Below are 24,569 nucleotides of genomic sequence, written 5' to 3' on the forward strand. Positions count from 1 at the left end.
TTATAAATCCTTCTTAATTAATTGATTCTGATTAAAAGAAAACAGTGTCTTTGAAGTTGGAGCTACAACTAGTCAGCCTGTGAGACACAGCATCTCCCATGAAGTCTCAGATTCACTCCCTTCTAACAGCCCAGCCTGTAAGGGAGTCACATATGTGTGTGCCTCTAACAACTGCGATTGTGCAGAGGGTGGGCAGGAAGGAGAATGGAGAGAGACAGAGAGTGAAGAAGAGAAATTGAATCAGAGGAGGGAAGAAAACAAAAAAGCAGTGGGGGAGGGGGAAGAGAGGGAGAGAGAAATCGTGGGAGACGTGAAAGAGTGAAGGGATTGGAAGGAGGGGGGGATGCAAAAGCCAGATTTTTATTGGAAGCAATTGAAGTGGTTGCTATGAGACCCGCTCGAGCAGAGGACCAGCAGTCAGCCCGACGCTGATGGTTCTTACCTCTTACTAAACCTTTCCTTTGACACAGTTTTAGAGTTGTTAATATCCGAGCAACCACCTGACACGGGTGACTTTTTCCTTCTTTTTTTTTTTTTTTCTCCTCCAGTCCCTCGGGGAAGATGGAGGTAGAAAATGAAGCCAGCTGCTCTCCGGGCAGCGCATCAGGCGGGTCCAGAGAGTACAAGGTGGTAATGCTGGGAGCAGGGGGAGTTGGTAAAAGCGGTAAGTTTTCACACCAAATGCTGGGGAAGCAGGGACCTCTATAGAGGCAACTCTATAGAGTGAAAAAAAAAAATGATATCGTTGATGCTGTTAGGGGTTAGCTTTCGTAGTTAAACACAGAGTGTCTGTCTGGCAGGATGTTCAAAAGTGTCAGGACTGTTAAAGCGATGCTGATGAGTCAGGAGAATGCAGAGACAGCAGCAATGATATACAGAACTTTAAAAGGATAATTGTTTCCTTTGATTTCATGCTGGGTGATATTTGCTCTTAATTTATATGCCTTTTTAAAAAATATTAATAATAACAATATTTATTAAATAGCCATGATATGAAAAAAAGATATGTTCCTGTTCTCAAAAATATTCACATAAAGAGCTGCTTTAAATACTCAGTTAAACACAATGATACAAACACAGGTACATACTCAGGATTATCAATGCTGATTGTTGTGTTTGTTCCTTTTATTAGGAGGTTCCTGTCTCCTTTTCCTTGTCTATGGTATGACATGGCATGTGTGGGCTTTGAATACTGAAAAGAAAGTTGGTCTTTGAAAGTGACAGTGATTTAAGAAATATATTCATTGTATGACCAGTGCAGGTGATCAAACTAAACTTTGTGGTTAACTCAATTAAAGGAGAAAGCTGCAAGAATAAAGAAGTTTGGGGTGGCAATTAATGTGAAGATTAGCAAATTTGTTTTGGCACATAAATAACAGAAGTTGTCAGTTCTTGGCATTCTCGAGGAACTTAAAAGTGCAAATATAACAAATTAAAGAAATAGATATGTAGTGGTGTTTGAGGCTGATTAAATGTTGGATAGCTTCGGGCTATGGCTATCACTAGAAAATAAACAGATAAAGATAGCTTTTATGTAAATATTAAATATCCACACTGGGGATACATCTTTGGGAATATTAAAAGATAAGAAATATTAGAATTAGCATGGACAAAATGTATTAAAACAATTCGATAGTTGTAGTGCTTGACAAAAAAGAAAAAAAAATAAGTTGAAGACAACATTCATGGTAGAAGAAACTAAAAAGCTAAATACTTTGGTGGTGGGTCCACAATCAGAAAGCTGAACAGTGACAAAAGAGGAAAGAGATTGTGACTTTAATGGACAGCAAAAGTAAAGAGGTCAGAAACATAGCAAGACACATAAAATCAAGCACTCCTGACTCTCCCCACCCCAACAGGGAATTACCAGAAAAAGGAAAGAAATAGGTAGATCTGGATGTTGTCAGTAGCTAAATGCATGTAAAGGTGAGAAAAATTAGTCATCTCTTCCAGGAGGGAAATGTGAAATGAAAAGCTTTGCAATTGCATATGAATGAGGAATTTTTTAAAGACTATCCTTTTTTTTTTTTTAATACAATAGTTTTAGAAGGAAGGAATCAAAATGAGTGAGGATTTAAGGAAAGAGAGAAAGTAGGAGGGAGGTGAAAGAACATATTCTTATATAAAACAGAGCTATGCTTTAGAAGAATACAGTCAGTCAGACACAATGATGAAGAAAGAAACAAGGTGAGAACAAAATATCGAGATGAGACAGAAACAGATCTGAAAAACAGGCAAGAGGCCAATCAACAGAAAATGCCACCAGCAGGTTGTGAGGTCTGTAGGATGCTGCAATAGTCCCATAGTGTACCCCTGTATTACCCTTGTTTGCTGGCTTCATATTTTCTTGTTTCACCAGGAGCTTGGGGAATGTGGGAATAGAATGACTAGTATTTAGCCCACTTCATTTCATTTCATAGGAAATGGAACTTGGAGGGAAGAAATGTTGGACAGCAACATCCTTCAGCAATACACATTTCTTGTGATATTATGATGTTATAATAGCGATTTAATGTCTTCTATCTTGAAGTCACCCCAGTATTATTTGTACTGACTGATCATTGTCACCACTCCAATGACAAGGGCTTTCCAACATAATACGTGGCTGACAGGGTGGCCTGGCTTGCTCTCACCTTTGCTTTGTACAAAAGAAACCAATTCATAATTAAATACTTGAGCAAAACTTTTCCAGTGGGATAAAAAGACAGGAGTGGCCAGCTTACCCACAGCAAAGGTGAAAAATAAAAAAGGGTAAATCGTTTAATCATATTCATTATATAAGTGGCAGACTTTGCTATTACTCCAGAGAATATTGCTCACACTACAATCCCTCACCTGAAAAATGCTGTCCTTATGGCGAGGTGTTTGGAATCACAATGATCAAATTACTTCTGGTCCTTGGACTTTCTCCCTTTCATTTAGCTGATGCTATCAGTATGTAAATATTCAAGTGTTGATTCTCAATATTAACCTTCTCTTGAAGGTTGAACTAAATATTTTTAAAGCCACTTTTAAAGTAGGTGAAAATCTAGATCAACAGAGGTGTGTGAAAAGATTGTGCACCCCCTTGTACAGTGGGTTGTGTGAAAGGATTCCCAGGAGAGCTCAGCTCTTCTGAAGAGACTAAAGAAAATGCATCAAGCTATCATCTGTTTCCAATTCTGAGAGTCAGGTCTGAGTTAGCTTTAAACATGAATGAGAAACTGAATTTACTGTGACCATACTTTTTAAATGAATAAAATCTTGCCAATTTTGAAGATTTCTATGCTTACTGAGAATTAGGTTTTTTAAATCCATATTTTACTAAAATATACTTCTGTGAGTAAGAACGTTGGAAAAGATTTGCAGCTTTACTGGAATGAGAATTCCCACAAGATTTAGAATATGTCAGTGGATAAATGTGCTATGTGTGAGAAATTTCAAACCACAAGTAAGCAATAGAGTTAACTGAGCACATATTATGCACGAGTCTATACTAGCCACTACAGAGAGGAAAGATGAAGCAAATGAACACTTATGAAGCTCCACTGTGTGTCAGGTTTGGGATACGTGTATTTCATACCTTATATTCAGTCTTCACCACGATCTGAGTAGGTTTTTCCATTTTTACAGATGGAAAAACTGAAGCCGAGAGAAATAACTTATGCCTGGTCATTGGGGGTAATAAGTTATAGATTTCTGTGATGTTTCATCTAACTCTACTCCATTATGTTTAACACTCTAAGGAGAAAGAGCAAAGAGTCTCACCAGGATTAAGAAGAAAATAGGGCTATTTAGTGCACTCTTTCTATCTTGAAAGTTATATTTAGAAAAGATCCTATCTATCTAGACTATTATTCTCATTTATACATCTATGCCTCTTAATCTTTAATCTAATTAAACACTATGCATAATACTTCTATTCTGTATGAACATAAAATATATACTTGTACTTATATTTATATAATTAAAAATTCTACCTAGTATTGTCTAAGAGTGTTATTAACTTCAGAGAAAATAAGGACACAAAAGAAATAGTCCCCACCCTATTTGGATGATGGAGAAACTGAGGACTTGAGAATTTAAGGGACCTGCCAAGTTTATTTGTACAGTAGTGACAAATCCAAATCTAGAATGCAGCCCTTCTGATCCCATGTATGCTGTTTTTCCACTACTTTCTAATTTTTGAACAGGATAAACTGAATCAAAATTGGATCATATAAAGTAAAAAATATGTATGCAAATTAGCATATACATAGGATGAACAAGTCAAAAGATCTAATGTACAACATGAGGACTATGGGTAATAATATTATGCTACATTTGGGATTTTTGCTGAATGAATAGATTTTAGCTGCTCTTGCCCCCAAAATAAAAAAGGGTAACTATGTGACATGATGGGTATATTAAATCCACTTCATTATACATCTATAATTATCCTATATCATATTATATACTTTATATATACATAATAAAATTTATTTTAAAAATAATAAAGTTATGGCTCACAATGAGAAAACTACTTATAAAACATCAAATGAAAAAGTGTAGAACATAAATATATGTGCATATAAATTGTATGAAATAACATCATATAAATTTGCAGAACACAAATTTAAATGCAGAACACAAATTTATATGAACACAAACTGCGATTACATCCAAAAAAAATAAATAAACCAATTATTCAATGAATTTGATGTACCTTAGGCAGTTTCTTAGCCTTCTATCTTACTTTGTTCTACTGCCCCATCATCCCTTCCCCTTACACACAAAAAAAGAAGAAAAAGAATAGATAAAATCTCAAAGATATAGTATAAAAGTATTACGGAGTTTAAACAGTTCTTCCAACTATTTTAAATATTGACCTTCCTCTGTCTCTGTGATTTGCTACAGAAAGGTTGTTCCCCAGTGGCAAAGCATGCTGACCGGCTGCTTGCTTTTCTGCATTCACATCTGGTTCTCCCATTGCAGACTCCAATGATTCAGCAGATCTTATCCAATAACCGTACAATCTTATTTTCCAAAATACCTCTTACGTATTACATTTTATGATCTTATTTTATAATATAATCATTTAAGGAAGTTAGTCATCTATTCCCTCTGTTCAGATGTGGTATCTGAGGTACCTAATTGTCCAGAGGTACATAATATGTTCAAAAATACACAGAAGTAAGAAAGTCAGGAAGAAAGTCGAGAAGTAAGGACTAGAAATAAACTCAGGTTTTCTAACTCTAGATTGTTTTTCCATCAAATTGCACAGGAAAAATTAGAGAAAGTATCTAAATATCAGAGCACAGCTACATGCCTTTCTCTGGTCCCTGAACATATGTGTGAATTATTTTGGTGAAATTTTGTCTTAATATCCATTTTCAAGTGAAACATGTATGAAACACTATGGAAGTCATTGAGTGGGTGAGGAATCTTCAAAACTATGATTTCAGAAATGATCCCTGCTCTCTGGAAGTCCACTATCTCATTGTAGAAAATATACTCCAGTGAGTACTATAAAAACGGTAAGTTTATATTAGACTTCAATGTAAGAGCTGTGGAAACTCAGAGTAAGGGATGGCTAAATCTGGATCTAAAAGTTGGGAAGGAACCACAGCAGAGATGGTATTTAAATTTTGTGTTAAAATATGAGGAGGATTTTTTGAGGCTGAGTAGGGAAAGTATGGGAAGAAACGAGGAAGGGAATTTCACAGACACAGTATGTACAGGGACAAAAAGGAATGTGAGGGCTTATAATTTTTCATGAAGGGATCTTGATAACTTAGTGTCCTTTAGGGGATAGTTGGAAAAATCTCTCCTGAAATTAGTTTACAACCTACCTTAGGACACTGGTCCCAACTCTTTGGCACCAGGGACCAGTTTCATGGAAGACAATGGATGGTTTTGGGCTGATTCAAGTGCATTGCATTTATTATGCAGTCAAACCTCTCTGCTAATGATAATCTGTATTTGCAGCCATTCCCCACTGCTGGCATCACCAACTCAGCTCCACCTGAGATCATCAAGCATTAGATTCTCATAAGGGGCATGCAGCCTATTTCCTTCACATGCACAGTTTATATAGGGTTCCCGTTCCTATGAGAATCTAATGCTGCCACTGATCTAACAGGAGGTGGAACTTAGGCAGTGATGTGAGCAATGAGAAGTGGCTGTAAATACAGATGAAGTCTCACTCACTTGTCCACCACTCACTTCCTGCCATGCAGCCTAGTTCCTAACAGGCCACAGACCCAGTACCAGTCCAGGGCATGAATATTAGGGACCACAGCCTTAGGAAACTGAAATGTTACACAAAACTAGTAAATTGAAAACATAAAGAGTATTAGGAAACAAAGTATTTATTAGAATGTATCCATTGTGAACTCTCTGTAAAGAGAAAAGTCATTTATAAAATAAACAAACATAGTCTCTCCAATAGCCTTTTGCAATTTGTGTTTTTTTGTAAATTCGGAGCTTTGTGCAGCAGGGTTTTAGAAAAGGAAAACAATAATAACATTTTCTGAGGTGAACAGAAAGCAGCGCACAGTGAATTCCAACTTCAGTGAATTGGTGCAAGCAGGTAGAAAGTCCAGCCCTTATCTAATGAATTGAATCAAGACAAAAAATCAAGTGCACATTTACATCTCTGAGGTTCTGTGTTTCACATTTATTAGAAGAACTTTGGGTCTGACAATGCTGAACAATGGTCACATCAGGACCATGTGTTATCCTGGCCCTGTGTATCTGCAATGGCAAAAGAAATAAATAAATAAACAAGGGGAAATAAAAAAAATTAAAATTTTAAGATTCCATTCTTACCCTTAATTGTTGCCACCTCAGTTACACTGCAGACCGTGGCTCATTACTGTCAGCAAGAATTAGCCAATAGGTCCAAATATGGCTCAGTAAAAAAGTACTTTGGTACTCACTTGAGTAATGGTTGAAAGCATAATTTGAGCAAAAGGTATTTCCAATATTATATGCACTCTACAGATTTTAAATTGATGAAAGAGAGTTATTACAGCTGTATGTCTGTACTGCACACTGTATCTGTGTTAACTATAACTGGAGATGAATGAGCACGTAGTAATTTCTAAGTTGCCCACATGTTACTGGGCTCCTTAATTTTACACATTCACCCTGTTGCCCTAATGGCCAATAGTCTATCATATTTACCTGTCCTCATTTACTCCTCACCTTGATCTTGTGAGGAAGTCTTTATTTGTCTGCATTTTATAGATGAGAAAACGGAGGCATGCATGTCCACACACACATAATATGGCCAGAGACAAAGAGATATTAAATGGTGAGCCCAAGGTGCCTACACATGTATGACTAGGTCCAATGCTTACACTATTTTCATTTATTCACCCTGAGAGTTTTAATTTATTTCTTAAGGAGATGGTACAGGGAACCCGAGTTCTAACTTCACCTGAATCTTCATTGATGTATTTTAGACATCAAATGAAATCATCTACATCAAAATACTTTTAAACATTTAATTTAATTTTCCATTCAAACAACAAGGAGTGTTACCCTTACTACATTGAGTAGATGGAGGCATTGGGAGTTCTGACCAAACATTTCAGAATGCAGGCACCAAAGACTCATTTTGTTCTTGTCCATTCAGAGATCCTCTGAGGTCTTGACCACATTGAGAAAGGATGACAATTCCCTCAACTAGAGAAAATCAAGTAACCCTGTAATTATAAGAACTTATGGAAAACAAGAATCATGCCAATAGGAAGAAAGTAAACAGAGTAGTATATATGCCAGGAAGATTTTTGAAATCTATTAGGTGCTGATGTGTTTTTGAGAACATATTTTCTCTAAATATGTACATTATACAGGAATTGATGAAAACTACATGTGACAAATGGAAAATACATTCCTTGTCCATTTATTTAATAAGAACTGAAGGGGTGTGGATGTGTGTGTGTGTATGTGTGTGTGTCTAGATTGATGAAAAGTCCAAAACTATTACCAAGAATGAAAAACAACCTGCCCTGTATACTGGTGTAAAAAAAAAAAAAAAGATGCATAAACAAATAACTGTGAGGCAATGTGATAGTTACAATGATAGTGATGTGCATATGATATTTTGAAAGCAGTGTGAACTATGGCTTAAGAAGTTCAATGACCTACCATACATTGTTCAGCTGTTCAGCTCTAGCATTGGGACCAGAGTCTGCTGACTTCCTGGAGCATGTATTTTTCCAGTAGGCCATGCTGTCTCCTATAAGCCAGCATAAAATCTATTTCTCCTAACTGGAGATCCAGTTACTGCCAATGCTAATTGCTTCTGTGTGTGTGTGTTTGCGGTGTGGTGGAATTGTGACTGTTCACACTGGCGGGTGGCAGTCCTCTGCACTTTTTACATGCGTGCAGGATACTCTCTTATCAATAAATTTGCAAAGCCTGTAAATAATTTCAACTCAATCACTAAAGCTTTTGCTCATCGGCTTTCTGATGACAGTGACCAAGCAGTGCCATCTGTCCTTTTGGTTTGTCAGCAGGCGCCAACTAAGTGCCATTGCTGGCAACTGTACCCAGATCATCACTTCTGCCCTTTCTGCTGGCCATAACCCTACTCCAGCTAACACCACAGCATTGGCATGAAAATATTGACCTGTGCCAGTCCCCACACACTCTCAGGCATTTCAGCAGCCTGTCAACTGCCGAGTGTATTGGGGAGATAAAAGTGTGTGCTTGATTCTCCCTGGGCTATGTGTGAAGGATGGAAAGCTGAAGGGGAGGAAGGGAAGGTGGGTGGCTTCTCTGGGGATGTTGTATTGAGAGGGGAGTCAGAGAAAAGACAAATTTTGCAGTCACAGGAAAAAGCCTTTAATTGAACTGGAATGAAATGATATAGAAAACTCAGGTTCTCACCATGAAACACCAGACAAGGATTTTTAATTACTGTAGGTAGGTGAGTTATGTTGGTAGTGGAGGGAGGATGGGTTTGATCAGGAGATTGCTTATATATGGAAGTCAGTGTTTGGATACTGAATGGACCAGAAATCCATAGATGTTTACCAGACCATAATTCCTTTTACTATGCATTAAAATGAGAAAGAAAAAGGTGTGCCTATATGTGCATAAATTTGTGTGTACTCACAAGGGAGGAATGATTTTTGCTTTGTCCAAACTCTTAGGCTTTCAATTTCTTCCTACAATGAATAACAAAGTATGTGTTAACACTTTTGAGTCTTACCTATACCTGACTCTGTTCAAAGTGCACCATATACATTCACTCATCAAATCTCACCAAACCCAGCAGTGTAGGCATGGCAACTCTCTCTAATTTACAGATGAGAACAGGGAGGCTTGAAGAGGGTAATTCACTCAGGAACCCAGGGCCTGCAGTGGCTGTGCAGGACCTAGCCACGGCCAGAGCTGAGGCCCTGAACCACTGTCTACTCTGCTGGTCACCACCCTATGCTCTTAATCCACCCTTGATTTGTACAATGAGGCCTCGGCATAGAAATGATGACAGAATGTGAACTGGACGTTTGGATAGCCTAGAAAATCCATATTTGTGTTTTCTTATCTGTAAAATGGGAACAACCATAGTAACTATTATAATAGAATATTACATAGAATATTAATGACAAAGCCTGGCACATACTAGCTGCTGACTAATGTCTTTACAATAAATGGATAATTTTGTTTTTATTTATTTGCCCTTAACAGCATTTGACCTTGTGCAGGTCACTTAACCACTTTGAGTCTCCATTTTCCTCATTAAGGGCATTAATTAAAATTGCCTCAGAGAGTTTTTGGGTAGATAACATTAGAAAACATTCAGTAAAAACTAGAGATTATAGTGCCCAAAGGATTACACCTTCATTAAAACTGTTCCTGCATGTCCTCCTTCCTTCCATCCTTCCACACCTCCACCTAAAGGAGCTTATCTCTGTAGCATGGGAGAGGATAGTGACAAAAGACTTTTCATATTGGGTTCTAGGAAAATGCAATTTGGGTCGCATATTGTAAACCTCCCATTGTATATGTACCTGCTGTATTCCTAATCTTGCTCACTAGATCCTTATATTGATTAGCTTCAGTTTTGGTCTCTTGAGTGGTAATTTCAGTGACAATAATAACAGTGGTTTGCTAGGTATCCTAGTAAACAATCCCTTTATTCATTCTAATTGACCTGTCTCTCTCTCTCTGTCTTCTCTCTCTCTCTCTCTCTCTCTCTCTCTCTCTCTCTCTCTCTCTCTCTCTCTCACACACACACACACACCACTGCCTGTTAGAAAAAGGATTTGAGGACAACAACCTGGTACAATAGCCCACAAAGGCCTTGATTAGAGGGGCTTTTAACAGAACACGCCTCTGCTTAAATCTGGACTATGCTCTTTTAGTAAATTTTGAATAATAAGATGTTTCTTTTGTTCTCCACAGAAACAACACTGCTACATTTAAATGGAAAGAGTGATATTTAATGGCTGCAAGAAAAGCTAATAATGAACTCCACACATATATATATTTTATTTAATGGAAGAAATCAGACCCATTATTTAGAAGCACAAGGACATGTCTTTTATTTGAAATTGTAAAATCTTCAGCTAATTGGTTCCTATCATCTTTTATTTATTTATTTTTTAAAGATGTCTTACTTTATCCAACACCATTATTTTAGGATTGAAATGGGTAGGAAAATACCCAGGGATTGTATTTAGGTAAATTCTGAGTACCGGAAGTCTGGAATATCACCTCATATCTGTTTTTCCCTTTATTTTTAGCTGACACATTATAATTGCATATATTTATGGGATACAGAGTGATATTTTGATACCTGTATACAATGTGTAATGATCAAATAAGGTTAATTAGCATATCCATCACCTCAAACATTTATCATCTTTGTTATGAGCATTCAAAATCCTCTCTTCTAGCTTTTAGAAAATGTGTAATAAATTATTTTAACCAAATTCACCCTACCATGCTACAGAATACCAGAACTCATTCCTCCAGTCTAGCTGTAACTTTGTTAAACAAACTCTCCCTGTCTTTCCCTCCCCAACTCTCCCAGTCCCTAAGATGGACAATTCTACTCTCTACTTCCATGAGCTCAATTTTTTAAGCCTCCACCAAGAGTAAGAAGAAGCAGTATTTATCATTCTGTGCCTGACTTATTTCACTTAACATAATACTCTCCAGGCTCATCCATGTTGCCAGGAATGACAGGATTTCATTCCTTTTTATGGCTGGATAATAATATTCCATTGTGTATCTTTATCACATTTTGTTTATGCATTCATCTATTGATGGACATTTAGGTAGATTCCATATCTTAGCTATTGTGAATGGTGCTGGAATGCAGGTAACTCTTTTATATACTGGTTTGCTTTCTTTTGCATAAATATGTAGTACTGGGATCCCATCAATCATCTTTGAAACCCCCACATCCCATGCTTATCTGCTCTTCACATCACTGTCGGTCTGATTTTTCCTGAAATATAGTTTTGCTTCTTTCTTCTCCTGCTGAAATGTCTTCAGTGACTCCCCCACCCTCCACCCAAATTGCCAACAGCTGACATCCAAAGCCCACAGAACTCCTGATGTCTGAGGCAGTCTGAGGTCTGAGTCATCAAGGAGGGCATCCCCAAAGCTAACCGGACAAGGAGGGCTACCCTGTTGGAAAGTTCCAGAGAGTCAAGCCACAGCAGGTCAGAAAGGCAGACATCGGGGAACAAAGACACATGTCAGGAGCCAGGTCTGCAAGCAGGTGAAATGGAGAGTCAAGAACACATCTTGGCAATGGAGTGAGATGAAGTACAAGTGGGAAGATTCAGAACTGAGGTTACAAAGGTTGGGGTGCTGGAGAAATATTACTTCATGTGAGCTCTGCTTTGATATGATTTGTTGAATTACAGATCTCCTCTCTCCCTCTCCCTCCCTCTTTCTCACTCTCTCTTTCTCTATCTATTCCTCAGTATGAGCGACACCATGATCTAAATTTATTGTGTTAAAACATATCTTTTTAATACTTTATTCCAACACCATCATCTTGGAGTTGCAAAAGATCTAGAACTATCCTTCCAGTACTGTATCTATCTTTTATACAGGTCTAAAAGGCATTTCTATCTTATGTTTTATTTGTGTCCCCCGAAATTCTTGAGACTTCTTCCCTATCTTATTCACAAAGTTACTCTGACATAAGCTCTCTCCTCTTTTCCCTCAATTTGTCCTTTGATCTGTCCTTCCAGATTCTGCACTAGCATTTCCTGCTCCTTAATATCTTCACTGTCTACTCCAGGTTGACACATTTTCTCCTCTTTATAACATTTCAAATTCTTTTTGATTATTATTTTTTCCCAACCATTCACAATTACAAAATTTCTTCTAGCGTCTGGTTTGTAGTCTTAAAATATTATTTAAAGCTTGAGTTTTCATTTAACTTCTTATCTCTTTATAGTTTCTTTCCTTATCATGATCTCAAATTCTTGGAGGGTAGGAAATAGATTTTATTGACTTTCTTCTTCCATGATACTAATGGTACTAAATCCTTAAAAAATATTTATTTTATTTAATTTCCTTCTTTCATCTTAGAGGAAGTGCAGAGGGTAAGACACCAGGCATATGTAGTAAAATAAAACTAAGCAATACTCTAAAATTTCACAATAAAGCCATAGGTATAGAGAAAGAAAATGGCACCTAGAGAAGAGCAGCAGGTATGTGTGCATAGAGTAGGGGTGTGGTTTGGGAAAAACCCAGACTCAGGCCAGCATGAATAGTCTTTGATGACAATGAATTGGGAGGTGAAAAGCCCATTTGCTCCATGACACAACCAGGCCACAGTAAATTTGTCAACCCAAACCTGGCAGATAGGTAAGAACAAGATACAAATGCTACGATATAAGAAGTGATCATGTGCCAAAAGACACTCTAGAATCAGGAGCAATGCACTCATTCCTTGAAATCCAAAGACTGGAACAGCTGGCAGCCAAATAACACATGAAACACTAAAAGTAACTCATGTTTTATTTCCCACTGAACACTGGAACAGTGGACTACTCTTGAAAATAAGGTTTCCTTGGGGTGGAGGTGAGCAAGAGAAAAGTATTTTATTAAATGTTCTTTAAAAGCCTTAGTAAATAAGCTTGAAGAACATGGTTTACCTCCCTGGTTCTGAATTCAAAATGCATACTTGCATAGCAATGAGCAATTGTTTCTTGGTCAACACTGAGAGAATCTGAGGTAGATTGTGATTTTGACACTGAATTTTGAATCAGTCACAAGTTTCTAATATGTTTTCAAGGGTAATAATCATCCCGAGTATGATTTAATTTTAATTTTGACAACCTGTATTCTAAAATAAAAGCAAAAAGTGCCAAGAATAGCAAACAATCATTGGACTGGATTATAATGGAGGCATCACTTCTCCCTGATTTCAAAAAGCTTTAAAATCAAGAAGGTAAAATGTATTTATTTCATAAGTAAAGTTATTGCCGCTATTAAAAAAAAAAAAGAAACTACAACTACAAGAAAAATCAAACAAAAAAACCCACCAAATATACAAAACCAACTTCCCTCTCTAGGATTAAGAACTTTTCTTTCCAAATATTTCCTTCTTTTGTTTAGCTACTCAGTTCTTTCTACTTGTTTGGTCATAATGAAAGCGCTTTAGCAATCTAATATTTGCTTTCACCCTTTCTTCATACCCATCCACAAAAGCCTTTAATATTTTTCTGCTATATATATATATATATATATATATATATATATATCCCACTTACATCATCATAGAAAAGCAAATTGAAAATATTCTTGCATAAAATACTTTGCTCTGACAAGCATGCAAGTTGTCTGCCTCTCCAAGCTTATTTGCATTTTTCTTGAGTGTAATCTTGAGGCAGCCCAGCATGATTGAAACAGCATGAACTTTGAAGATGGATAGGCACCCATTGAAATTCATTTCTGCCGCATACAGAGCAAGTGACTTTGCTGGTTCTTCTTCTTCTTTGTGATGTCTTAATGTTGAGGATAGGAGGCTTAGTCCTCTGACCTTTTCTCATCTTTAATTTCCTAGAGTATTTCATCCAGCTCTATGGATTTAATATAATTCATATACCTTTATATCTTAGTATTAAATTAAATTTATGCCTCGATTAAAACCATAATTAGACATTACTAATGGTGAAAAGTAAAAAGACTAACAATAATAACTGTGGACTAGGGTATAATGAAAGTATAAATTCATACAGCTACATGCTAAATGATTTGACACTATGAAGATAAATGCATAAATTGTGTTGATCTAGCAATTCTACTCCTAGACATGTGTGTGTGTGTGTGTGTGTGTGTGTGTGTTTGAAAGTATCCAGCCATGTAACCGTCCTCCTTATATTAACAATCGCTGGATATTTTCTGGATAGCTCATATATGCTCAATAAAAATTCACATATGTGTGAACAAAAAGGCATGGTCAGAATATTTATAGAAGAGTTAGGTATAATAACCTCAAATTAAAAATGTAAATATTCATCAGTATAAGTGAATGAGTCAATTGTGCTAGAATTTATATATAGTTAGATTAATTATATATGGAATTTGCATGTGTGTGTATATATATTTATATATATGTACATACATATGTATACACACACACACATATATATATATATACACATACACATAAATTCTGTGTATATAACTATACAAATTGTGTGTATATGTGCACACACACAACTCAAAAGAAAATATCACCATAAAGTCCAGACAGTCCCCTGTTGGGAGGAGGGAGGAGGCAGTGATTGAGAAGGGAACGGGGCATTCTAAAGTCAGGAAATGTTATTGCTTCAGTCTGCGTGGTGGTAGTGTGGGTGTTCACTTGTGATGAACCATAGAATTATACAAGATGTACAATTCTTTTGTACATCTTCTTAAGGTTAAATCTCACCTGAGAAAATATTCGTAAAGTTTTAAAACATTATATTCACATCTCCAGTCTAGACTTCCACTCTAAACCCCAGATTCATTTACTCAACTCTCTACTTCACATATCACTTAGATATCTGTCAACAATTTCAAACTAAAATTGTTACAAACTAAGCTCTGATCTTGTTTCCACACTTGTTTCACTCACAGCCTCTTTCATGCTAATTGATGGCAACTCTGTATTTCCAATTGCTCTCTTGATCTCTTATCAAAGGTCAGCCCAGTCTCTTATTCCTCATACTTCCACATCCAATTTATAAGTAAATTCTTTAATTTTATCTTCTATGTATACCCAGAGGTGTCCTTTTCTCAAAATTCTGTTACCGCCATGGTCCAATTTATCATCCTTTTTTGCCTATGTCTGCAGTTTTGCACTAACTCTTCTCTGAGTTTCTATTGTCTCTGGCAATTTATTATCACAGCAGCCAGAGTGGTCCTTTTAAACTAAAAGTCAGATCTTGTCGTTTCTGTGCTTAAAACCCTGCCATAACTCCTGTTTCACTCACAAGCACTCTTAAAAGCTGAAGTCACTTCTCTGATCTCACATCCCACTAACATCTCTCTTGTTCTCTCTGCTACAGAAATACCAGTTTCCATGCTGTTCCTAAAATATGTCAGACAGGCACACTTCCCTTTTAGGGCCTTTGTTCTAGCTTTTTCCTTTGCCTGGGATACTTTTCTCCAGATATCTGCTTGGCTTACTTCATCTCTTTCAAGCATAGCTCTCTTGTTTCTGCCTCAGTGGGCCTATTTTATTGAAATCCTCCCATTCTTACTACAGCCCCATCTCCTTTTTTCTGGTTCACTTTTTTCTATCACACTAGTATCTTCTAATGTAATAATTTATTATGTTATTATTTATTATCGGAGCAACTAGAATGCCCATTTTGCTCTTGTAGTTGCCTAGTGAATAAATGAAACGTAATAAAGTCACCTAAACTCACAAAGCTGCCATTTATTCATCTCTAAAGTATGGAAAATTATACCATCCTTGCCAGCGGCTTCTAATATTCAGGGTAATCACAATGGAGATGAGAGAGACATGATAAGATTCTGAATATATTTTGAAAGAAAAACCAAAAGCATTTAATGATTCATAGGAGAGGGCTATTGGCCCAAGTCAAGAATGGTTTTGCCATCAATGGAAATGGATTATTCTGTGTAAAATTCTTGGCAATAAAAAGAAAAAAAAAAACCTTCAAGATTGTCCTTTTAATCTTATGCAGCAAAAGAGTGTATGTGGATCTTGATGTTATGGAGATACAAAACAGACATGTATTTATGATCTTCAGATGTTTATGTTCCTGTTGGGTTCAAGAATTTTCCAAACAGAACCTTATCTACAGGGCTGATATGAACATTTATATGAACATTAAATGTAATAATCCAAATACTAAGTAACATAGTAGGTATTTGATGAATGTCTGAAATAATTCTTCATTATATTAATAAAAGACATAATTTCAAAGAGCAAGAAAACATTAATAGATATAAGATTTAAAATTGCTAACTTACATTTGCATATTCTAAATGGAAGGAGAGTAAATGAAAATTTATTAATAGATCAAAGTAATCTTAGAAATATCACCCTGTTAAGGAGGTTTGAACCAAATCATTCATTCATTTAATGTGCAGTTTAGATGTATTGAGCTCCAGCAGTCCAGCCAAGGTTTTAGATGCTAGAGTCACAACATCAAACTAGCCCCAGGAAGGCAGGTAATCAGGAAATTATAATGACCAAGGCTTCAGAGATGACCTTGTTAGGGCTCACTTTCCTGAGTATCTTTCCCACATAAATTTGCCTTATGCAATTTACCTAGAACCAAAATAGAAAATATGAAAATTCCACTCCCTCCTCTCCTTGTAGTCATGTGCCAGTAGCATGGGGAGTTTCTTTATGTACACAGCCCAGATGTTGCCTTCCTGTTTTTCTCTGAGAACTGTTTTTCTCTGTTTCATCTTATATAGCAACACAACTGTTCATTCCTCTGAATCTGGGTTTGATTTGAGTGGCATGGGCTACTAGCATGCAAATCCTGGCTCATTCATTCAGCAGTGTTGTGATCTCGGGCACATTACTCAGCATCTTTGAATCTGTTTCCTTCTCTGTCAAATGGGAATGATAATACAGTGAACTGCCAATGCATTAATGAATAGAGTGCCAATGAAATACTGTAAATGAAGTCCTGCGAATAGTACCTGCCATTTCCATATGACTTCTAATTATTGTCATTGTTGTGATTGTTATTGTTGCTATTATGTTTTTTGTTTTTTTTAAAAAAAAAACCTATTCAATCTTACCCAGGCTGTAGATTCTTGTTTTCTCCATTTTGCCCAAAGCTAAGACAACTTCATTTCTCATTACTCCCACCAAAGCATTTCTTACTTACCTTCCTATGTCTATCAACTATTCCCTTTCTGTCAAGGGTAAAAATATTCATGCAATCCTGAGCAAATAGGCTATAGGAGAGGGACCAAAGGTCCCCTTTATTAATGATTTCCTGGGAAAGAAGGTGACTTCTGATTTTCAAGACTCCAGTCCTTCCCAGAAAGACAAAGATATGTTTCTGCACTTTTTGAAAACTCTCAGTTTGATCATAAGAAGTCACTACCTGGAATCACTCTCAACACTCAGAGAAGAACTTTCAAATACAACTTCCAACACTGCAAGCCTCTGTTTAGTTTCTTATACGGAAATTGTTATGTATTATGAGATTTTAGAATCAAGTGAATCCAAAGGACAATTAGGGGACTCAGGATAGCTTCAGTACTTTTTGTTCAATTGGAACTTATCCCCGAAGGTCACATGTTTCACTTCTCTCTGACTGCTGCCCGTCACTCCTTGCACGTGCTATCATTTATAATTTTCAAATTTTATAGCTAACACTTGAGCGGCACTAGCTAATCTCTATCTAACTAATAAGGTCCTCTCCTTCCACCTTTATTGATTAATTATCTGTTGGAGTTTTTAATATCCATTTGTATTTAATTTGCTGATATTAAAAGTGCCTCATTCCTGAAAATGATAAATGGTCTTCCAAAGGACAGGACTTTGGTTTTGATTTATATAATAGTGAGTCAACTGCAGTCTGGCTGGAAACCTACCCTTGGAGATCACTGTAATAAAGAGCTGTGGGAGGGACACTTTTGAGGTCTTTAAGAGCTTCTGTACTGTATGGGGGATAAATTTTGCTTTTTCATTCAGATTTCTATCTAGATTTTCTATCATCACTGACTTTTAATAAGTAGTTCCCAATGGGAACTACTATTTCGTTCTACATACCCTTTGTTCCAGGCAGAGAGACCTTTTTATTATCTCCCAAATAAACCTTATGCCTCTCTACTTAACTTTTTCTTAAGACATCCTAATAATTTCCAATAACTTGTTGGAATTTTCTCTGCCTATTTCAACTCAGTTTATTCTTCAAGAACTAAGAGATAAACATCCAAAGCCACAGTAATATATTCTTCCCCTCACTATTTCTAGCTTTCACTGTCTGTACTATTTATATAACATTTAACATACTCTGATTTGTATATTTAAACTTCTCTTGTATGTCTTGTCTCTTCATTATGACATAAACTATTTTAAGTTAAAGTCTAGTTTTATATACTCTATGCTTTATGCTAATAATTCTCAAATTGTGGTTCCCTGGTCCTCAATATCTACAGCATGTGGAAACTTCTTAGAAATATACATTCTCACACTCCACTCCAGGTCTACATAATCAGAAGCTCTCAGTGTGGTGTCCAGCAAGTATTACAGATGTAAGCTCAAGTTTGAGAACCAAACTGTTCCTCAAACACGGTTGCACATTGGAACCACCTGGGAAAGTCTTAAAATACTAATGGCTGGGTATCATCCACAGAAATTTGGATTTTATTTGGTCTGGGGTACAACCTGGTCATCAAGATGTTTTCAAAGTGCCCCATGTAATTACATTGTGATGCAATATTTGGGAATTCCTATTCTATACCAGACTGCTTTCTTTCCATTTCAGAATAGTGGGGCTAAGGATGTACTGAACATTCACATATGTGTTAGTTAAAATGAGTTTCTTCTAATTCTAAACAATAGTTGCAACTCTTTGGGTAGAATTAAAGACACATCTCTTCCTGAGTGTGAAGCTAGTTTCTCCATTTCTCTTCATTTCCTTATAGCATTACATTCTTCTCCTCATCCATTAGATTTTATTTTTAGCATCACACTTTCTCAGAGAACTCAAAATTTAGAGTTTAATATTCTTATTCAAGCAACTGTGGTATAAATGGTTTTATCAATTATACTAAGTGATTTCCCTGGGATTTTATTTTTATATAAGTTTTTGCATACGAAATAATTGACACATAGGAAAGAATATATGTAAGCTGGAAGTTAAGAAGAATAAAGTAAACACCTGTGAGCCCCACCACTCAACTTAGTGGGTAATTTTAGTTGTTTTGTTAAATGTCTTTAATCACCAAACATACTAACATGATTTTCAGGCCATTTTAGATGTTATTATAGGCTGATAAAAGAGAGATGTGAAAATAAGAGTGTCTTTCCAGCAGTTATCAAAACATAATATGTGCATAACCTGTTCCCATGTATCTGTTAGCACATCTCTTTCAATGATGTGGACAATATAAATAAATATTGTCACTTGAATGGGAATTTGACATTATGAAATAATGTTTATAAAATAATCTTCACATTTTTTCTGTGATACTATGAGCATACTTTGATCTTCTTGAAAATATGGATTCATTTCTGGATTTAGAACATCTGCCAGCCTTCTAAATCTCAAGGGATACTGTAAGTAATCTGACAAGGGAGAACATGGTCTTTGGCCCAATTGTATGAATTGCTAACATATGGACCATAGTAATTCAAATAGGCCACATTTTATAGTTCCATTCAATTCATCTGTGTTTTGCTGGACTATCTTCATTAGGAAAAAATATTCCTAGACTTCCCGATAGGTCCCAATGAAACAGTTGTTGACAAATTAGCATTTCCATTCTTTCCTCTGTTTCCTTCCTTCCATCTTTCTTTCCAATGGGAGATATTCTCACTGTGCTGGCCATTCTACTTCTTAAATGTTTACTCTGTAAGAGATATTTTTTTCTGATCATCAACAACTCTGCAAAGTTTTAATTATTGTAAATGTAGACATTATTGTGTATAAATGTCCACTGTCCCCTAATGAGTCAGGATATTTCAACAGACAACTGAGCAACCAAATCTCTCCTATTTTAGATTCCTCATCTTTAATGTTAGAGTAAGGGAAAAAGTTGGATTTTTAACATCCAAATTATGTACATATTTTTTTCCAGAAATAATAATGTTAAATATCTCATCCAATCAAATTATCGTGGCAATTGAGTTAATACTTAGAATCTGCATCTTTTACATATTACTCAGTTTATCAAATCAGCCAGTATACGGAGTTATACCGTAGATAAATTCATGGGTAGATACTAAAGATGTAATCTTCCTTATGCTATTTGGTTTACATAAAATAATTTGGTTTACATAAAATGATTACATTGAATTTAAAATGAAGTTTACTTTTTTACATATGAGCTAGTGATTTAAATAAATCTTCTCCTAAGTAGTAACTTTTAAATTTATTGGTATACTTTTCTATGGTTTTTTTAACATTTTTTTTTATTTCATGAAATTATGGGGGTACAACCGTATTTAACACCTCAGTTTTCCTAATTGATGGAAAGAACAGCTTATTAATTTATATCTGATGGTTTGACTTATTTTTATTCTTTATTCCTTGATGTTACCTGTTACTGAGTCATTTCACAATATCTATATTAATTATTAATTAATTGAGAACCCTTTATATAAACAAGGCGGGCATGTTCTCAACACAAATTCCCGAAATATATTTCCTTGTAAATTTCAACACCATTTTCTGTATCATCAAATACTTGTTGTCTTGAAAGTCTTTCTTTAGCCCTTGTAATGCCAATTAATTCAATTCAAAGTAATTAAAAATCTGTAATTATATCAAGAACCAGATAACGAGATAATATATTGCATAATATATGGCCACTGGTCTGCAGTATGAAATGGTTAACAGCAAGAAAGAGGTAAATTTGAAGATGATTTATAAGCAGGCATTTCATGTCCATCTCTAATGAAAATTTTATAAATACTCATCCTCTCTAATACTAATCCTATAATATTCAATGCCAGGAGCATATATAATTACTCAATTTCCCTCTGGTTTCCCTTAATTTTCCAATGGTTAGGATATGTTCCATCATAGCCATGGAGAATCATATTGAAGCTTAAAGTAAAAGAAAAAAACATTAATACTTATTTTGAGATGTTGCTATTCATTTAATTTTGAATTTTAAAATATTGTGTTAAAAATAATTTTCTTGATTGCTGAATATTTTGCACTCCCCTCCCCCATCCCTAAAACTTGATGCCTGCCTTACCCCAGTCCCAGCCCTGGCTTCTGTTTTCAACTTTATTTTGGGAGCTCATCCTGCATACAGTCTCTTAATATAATGTGAAATGAATATCCTGTCGTAATGATAAATTGCAGTGTTTCCAAGGGTCAGTGTCGGTACTGACCTGAGTGGCACAGCAGTCTGCATGGCCTTCACCTGTTCCTCAGATGTCTCTGTCTATTACACCTCCCCTTAACCAAAATGCTACAGTTAACTCAGGCAGAAACCACGTGTTCATTTCATCTCTTTTTCACTGAGCTAACACAGCACTAAGTCCTTTGGAAATTTCAGAAGACAGCATTTTCTTGCACATGCTGATAGGCTCCATCACCTCCAGAATATTCTTTCTCTATTGCCCTTGTCATATAGTTAAATGTGGCTCTTTCTGAGAAGCACATGTCCCAACACCCTCCAGTTACTAAAAACAGAAAGGGAATAAGCAAAAGAACCAGGTCTATAACAATAAATTGCTGATGGTAATAAACATTTTTTAAGAACACACTTCCCTGAAGACATAGCCAAAGTGTGATTTTTGCTACAGAAAAATTAGGAAAGCACATTTCCATATCCTCAATGAAAATCGGTTGTTAGGCTTTGCCATTGTTAGCAGGGAGGGAGTTATAGCTGGCTCCGATCGGCTCCGGAAGATGAGCATTTTTCCTTGATTGACAGTGACACAATTTAACAAGAAATACCACAGTAAAATAATTCCTTTGGGGCTTAGTTCTATCATTTAAAAAATGAAAGCATTGAATTAATTGAACCCAAGATGTTTTCCAGCTTTCAAAACTAAAATGCCCCCACCTACTCACATGCTTCCTCAAGAAGTTTTTATGTTTGACTCAAGCAAATAAGTGTTAGTAGTATTACACTGTGATTTTATTCCTTAATATATATATACACACATATATAATAGCTATTGTGTAGAAATTATAACTTTGCTTACATATAAAATATACCATGTGTTTGTCAACATTAGCTGATGTTTAGTGAAGAAAATCATATCATTAAATTGTCCCTTTCAATAACAAAAAGAAACTTCCCCTGACCATTCCAGACTGACCCAATATTCGAAATAAGAGACCCTTTATGTGACATAAGTTCCAGCTATGATTCCTTCCTTTAATAATACTATATTGCTTGAAATTTTGTAATACTATGTTACCTTACTATCACTTCTTGATATTGAGAAACTGGACACAAATTGTTGCCTGCATACTGAGCTGCTGTTTTTACAATAGTCAAAATGGGGCTCCTATTTGGAATCCTGGTCCTCTTGGTTTGTAATCATATTGTTCTTTGATCTTAAAGGGGACTTATTATGTCTTTAAAATGTTCCCAGAATACCTTCAGTTAATCTTGAGACTGCAAATCTCACAAACTCAAACATGTACACTCCATATTCGGTGAGAATCTATTCTGCCATTTGCACTGATAAGATAACAAATTTAATTTTAGTTAAGTAGATTTCAGGGAATCAGAGTGTTTTTTATAAAAAGTATCTCCAGATATCTCATTTTTTTTATTTCGGCATATTATGGGGGTACAGATTTTAAGGTTTCAATAAATGGCCTTTCCCCCCTTCCCCTACAAGTCTGAGTTTCCAGCATGACCATCCCCCAGATGGTGCACATCTCACTCATTATGTATGTATATACCCGCCCCCCTTCCTTCCCCCCTGCCCAATACCCTATTACTGTAGTACCTATGTGTCCACTTAGGTGCTGCTCCGTTAATACCAGTTTGCTGGTGAGTATATGTGGTGCTTGTTTTTCCATTCTTGGGATACTTCACTTAGTAGTATGGGTTCCAGCTCTAACCAGGAAAATATAAGATGTGCTATATCACCGTTGTTTCTTAGAGCTGAATAGTACTCCATGGTATACATATACTACATTTTATTAAATCCATTCTTGGATTGATAGGCACTTGGGCTGTTTCCACAGCTTTGTAATTATGAATTGTGCTGCTATAAACATTCGAGTGCAGGTGTCTTTTTTGTAGAGTGTCATTGGTCTCATAATTTAGTGAGCTAATCAAGTAGATATGATTACTCTATTTTAAAGATAAAGAAATAAATGTTTGATTTTGGCTCTTATGATAACACTGCACCCTGGGTCTTCTAACTTCATGAGCTTTGATATTTGAAATTAAGGAGTTAGATCTCTACAGAGCCCTTGCTAAAAAGCATGTTTCCTGAGGTGAGGTAATTGGATGGGCATCTTCAAACCAAATAATCTCTTTCTGTGTCCTCTAACAATTTTACCAAGGAGGTAAAGATCTCAGTAACTTGGAAAGCAGAACTGTTCCTAATATTGTGTTTGTATTTGATTCCATAAATAGAAGAGTTTGTGACCTATTTGACCGTAACTACCACTAAAATTATCCATGAAGTAATTCATATAGAGTGACAAGTGGCTTGGGATATTAATACTTGGAAATATTTCAATGCTTGAGATTATTTTACTTTGGTATGTGTCACTAGGGCTTAAAAATCTAGATGTAGCTAAGGCCCAAGGAAAAATGAACTCATCAGAAGTTTTTTTAAATATTGCTAATGAAGGAAAGGTTAAATAAAGAAGATGCAATCTTTTTTCAATTATCACAGTCAGGGATAGGACCAAGAGCATTCAGAATCCTAAATAACAGATAACCCAAAGGTCATCTTTGTCTTTGGAGCATATAATGCAATGTCTTTTGTACCACGTCTTCCTCCTGCTAGGTAACTGAACAGCTAATTTTGTTTCAATTTCTGGAGAACGATCCAGTTTAAGGCGAAGGGATCTGGGGCACATGTGGCTCCCAGAAAATCAGGCTCCCAGGCCCAGTCACAGGAGAGGGTCCAGAAGAAGGAAATTATGACCTACTGCTTATGACCACATTTACCAGAAGCAAGGTGTTTCCAAATGGGGCTGTGGAGAAAGCGGCATTATTCCACACTTACTTTCCTCAACAGCTTCAATATGCTTATTTTTTTTTATATATCACCCTGTACAAGTCCACGATATAAGTGCCGGGATAGATAGTGAAACTCCTAGCCAAGGGTATTAGTGAAACTCATTGGTATTGGTAAGAAAAACAAAAACAAAAATATAAAATACGCTTCTGTCTTAAGATTTACGTGTGTTATCTACTCTCCCCTGTAAATGAGTATATACGCACTCTGAGGGCAATGGTTATGCTTTCTTTGTCTT

General features: G+C 36.0%; 1 protein-coding gene across 1 annotated transcript in view; it reads left to right on the forward strand.

The window, feature by feature from the left end:
* The first annotated feature begins 387 nt into the window (after positions 1–387).
* Positions 388–24,569, forward strand: part of RIT2 (Ras like without CAAX 2) — a 339,847-nt gene continuing 315,665 nt past the window's right edge. Inside the window, exon 1 of the mRNA XM_012790300.3 lies at positions 388–664. Within this exon, the coding sequence (XP_012645754.1) occupies positions 562–664 (103 nt within the window). The 5' untranslated portion in view covers positions 388–561. The remainder of the gene's footprint in view (positions 665–24,569) is intronic.

This window comes from Microcebus murinus, chromosome 17 (assembly GCF_040939455.1).
Source record: "Microcebus murinus isolate Inina chromosome 17, M.murinus_Inina_mat1.0, whole genome shotgun sequence".
NCBI classification, from domain to species: Eukaryota; Metazoa; Chordata; class Mammalia; order Primates; family Cheirogaleidae; genus Microcebus; species Microcebus murinus.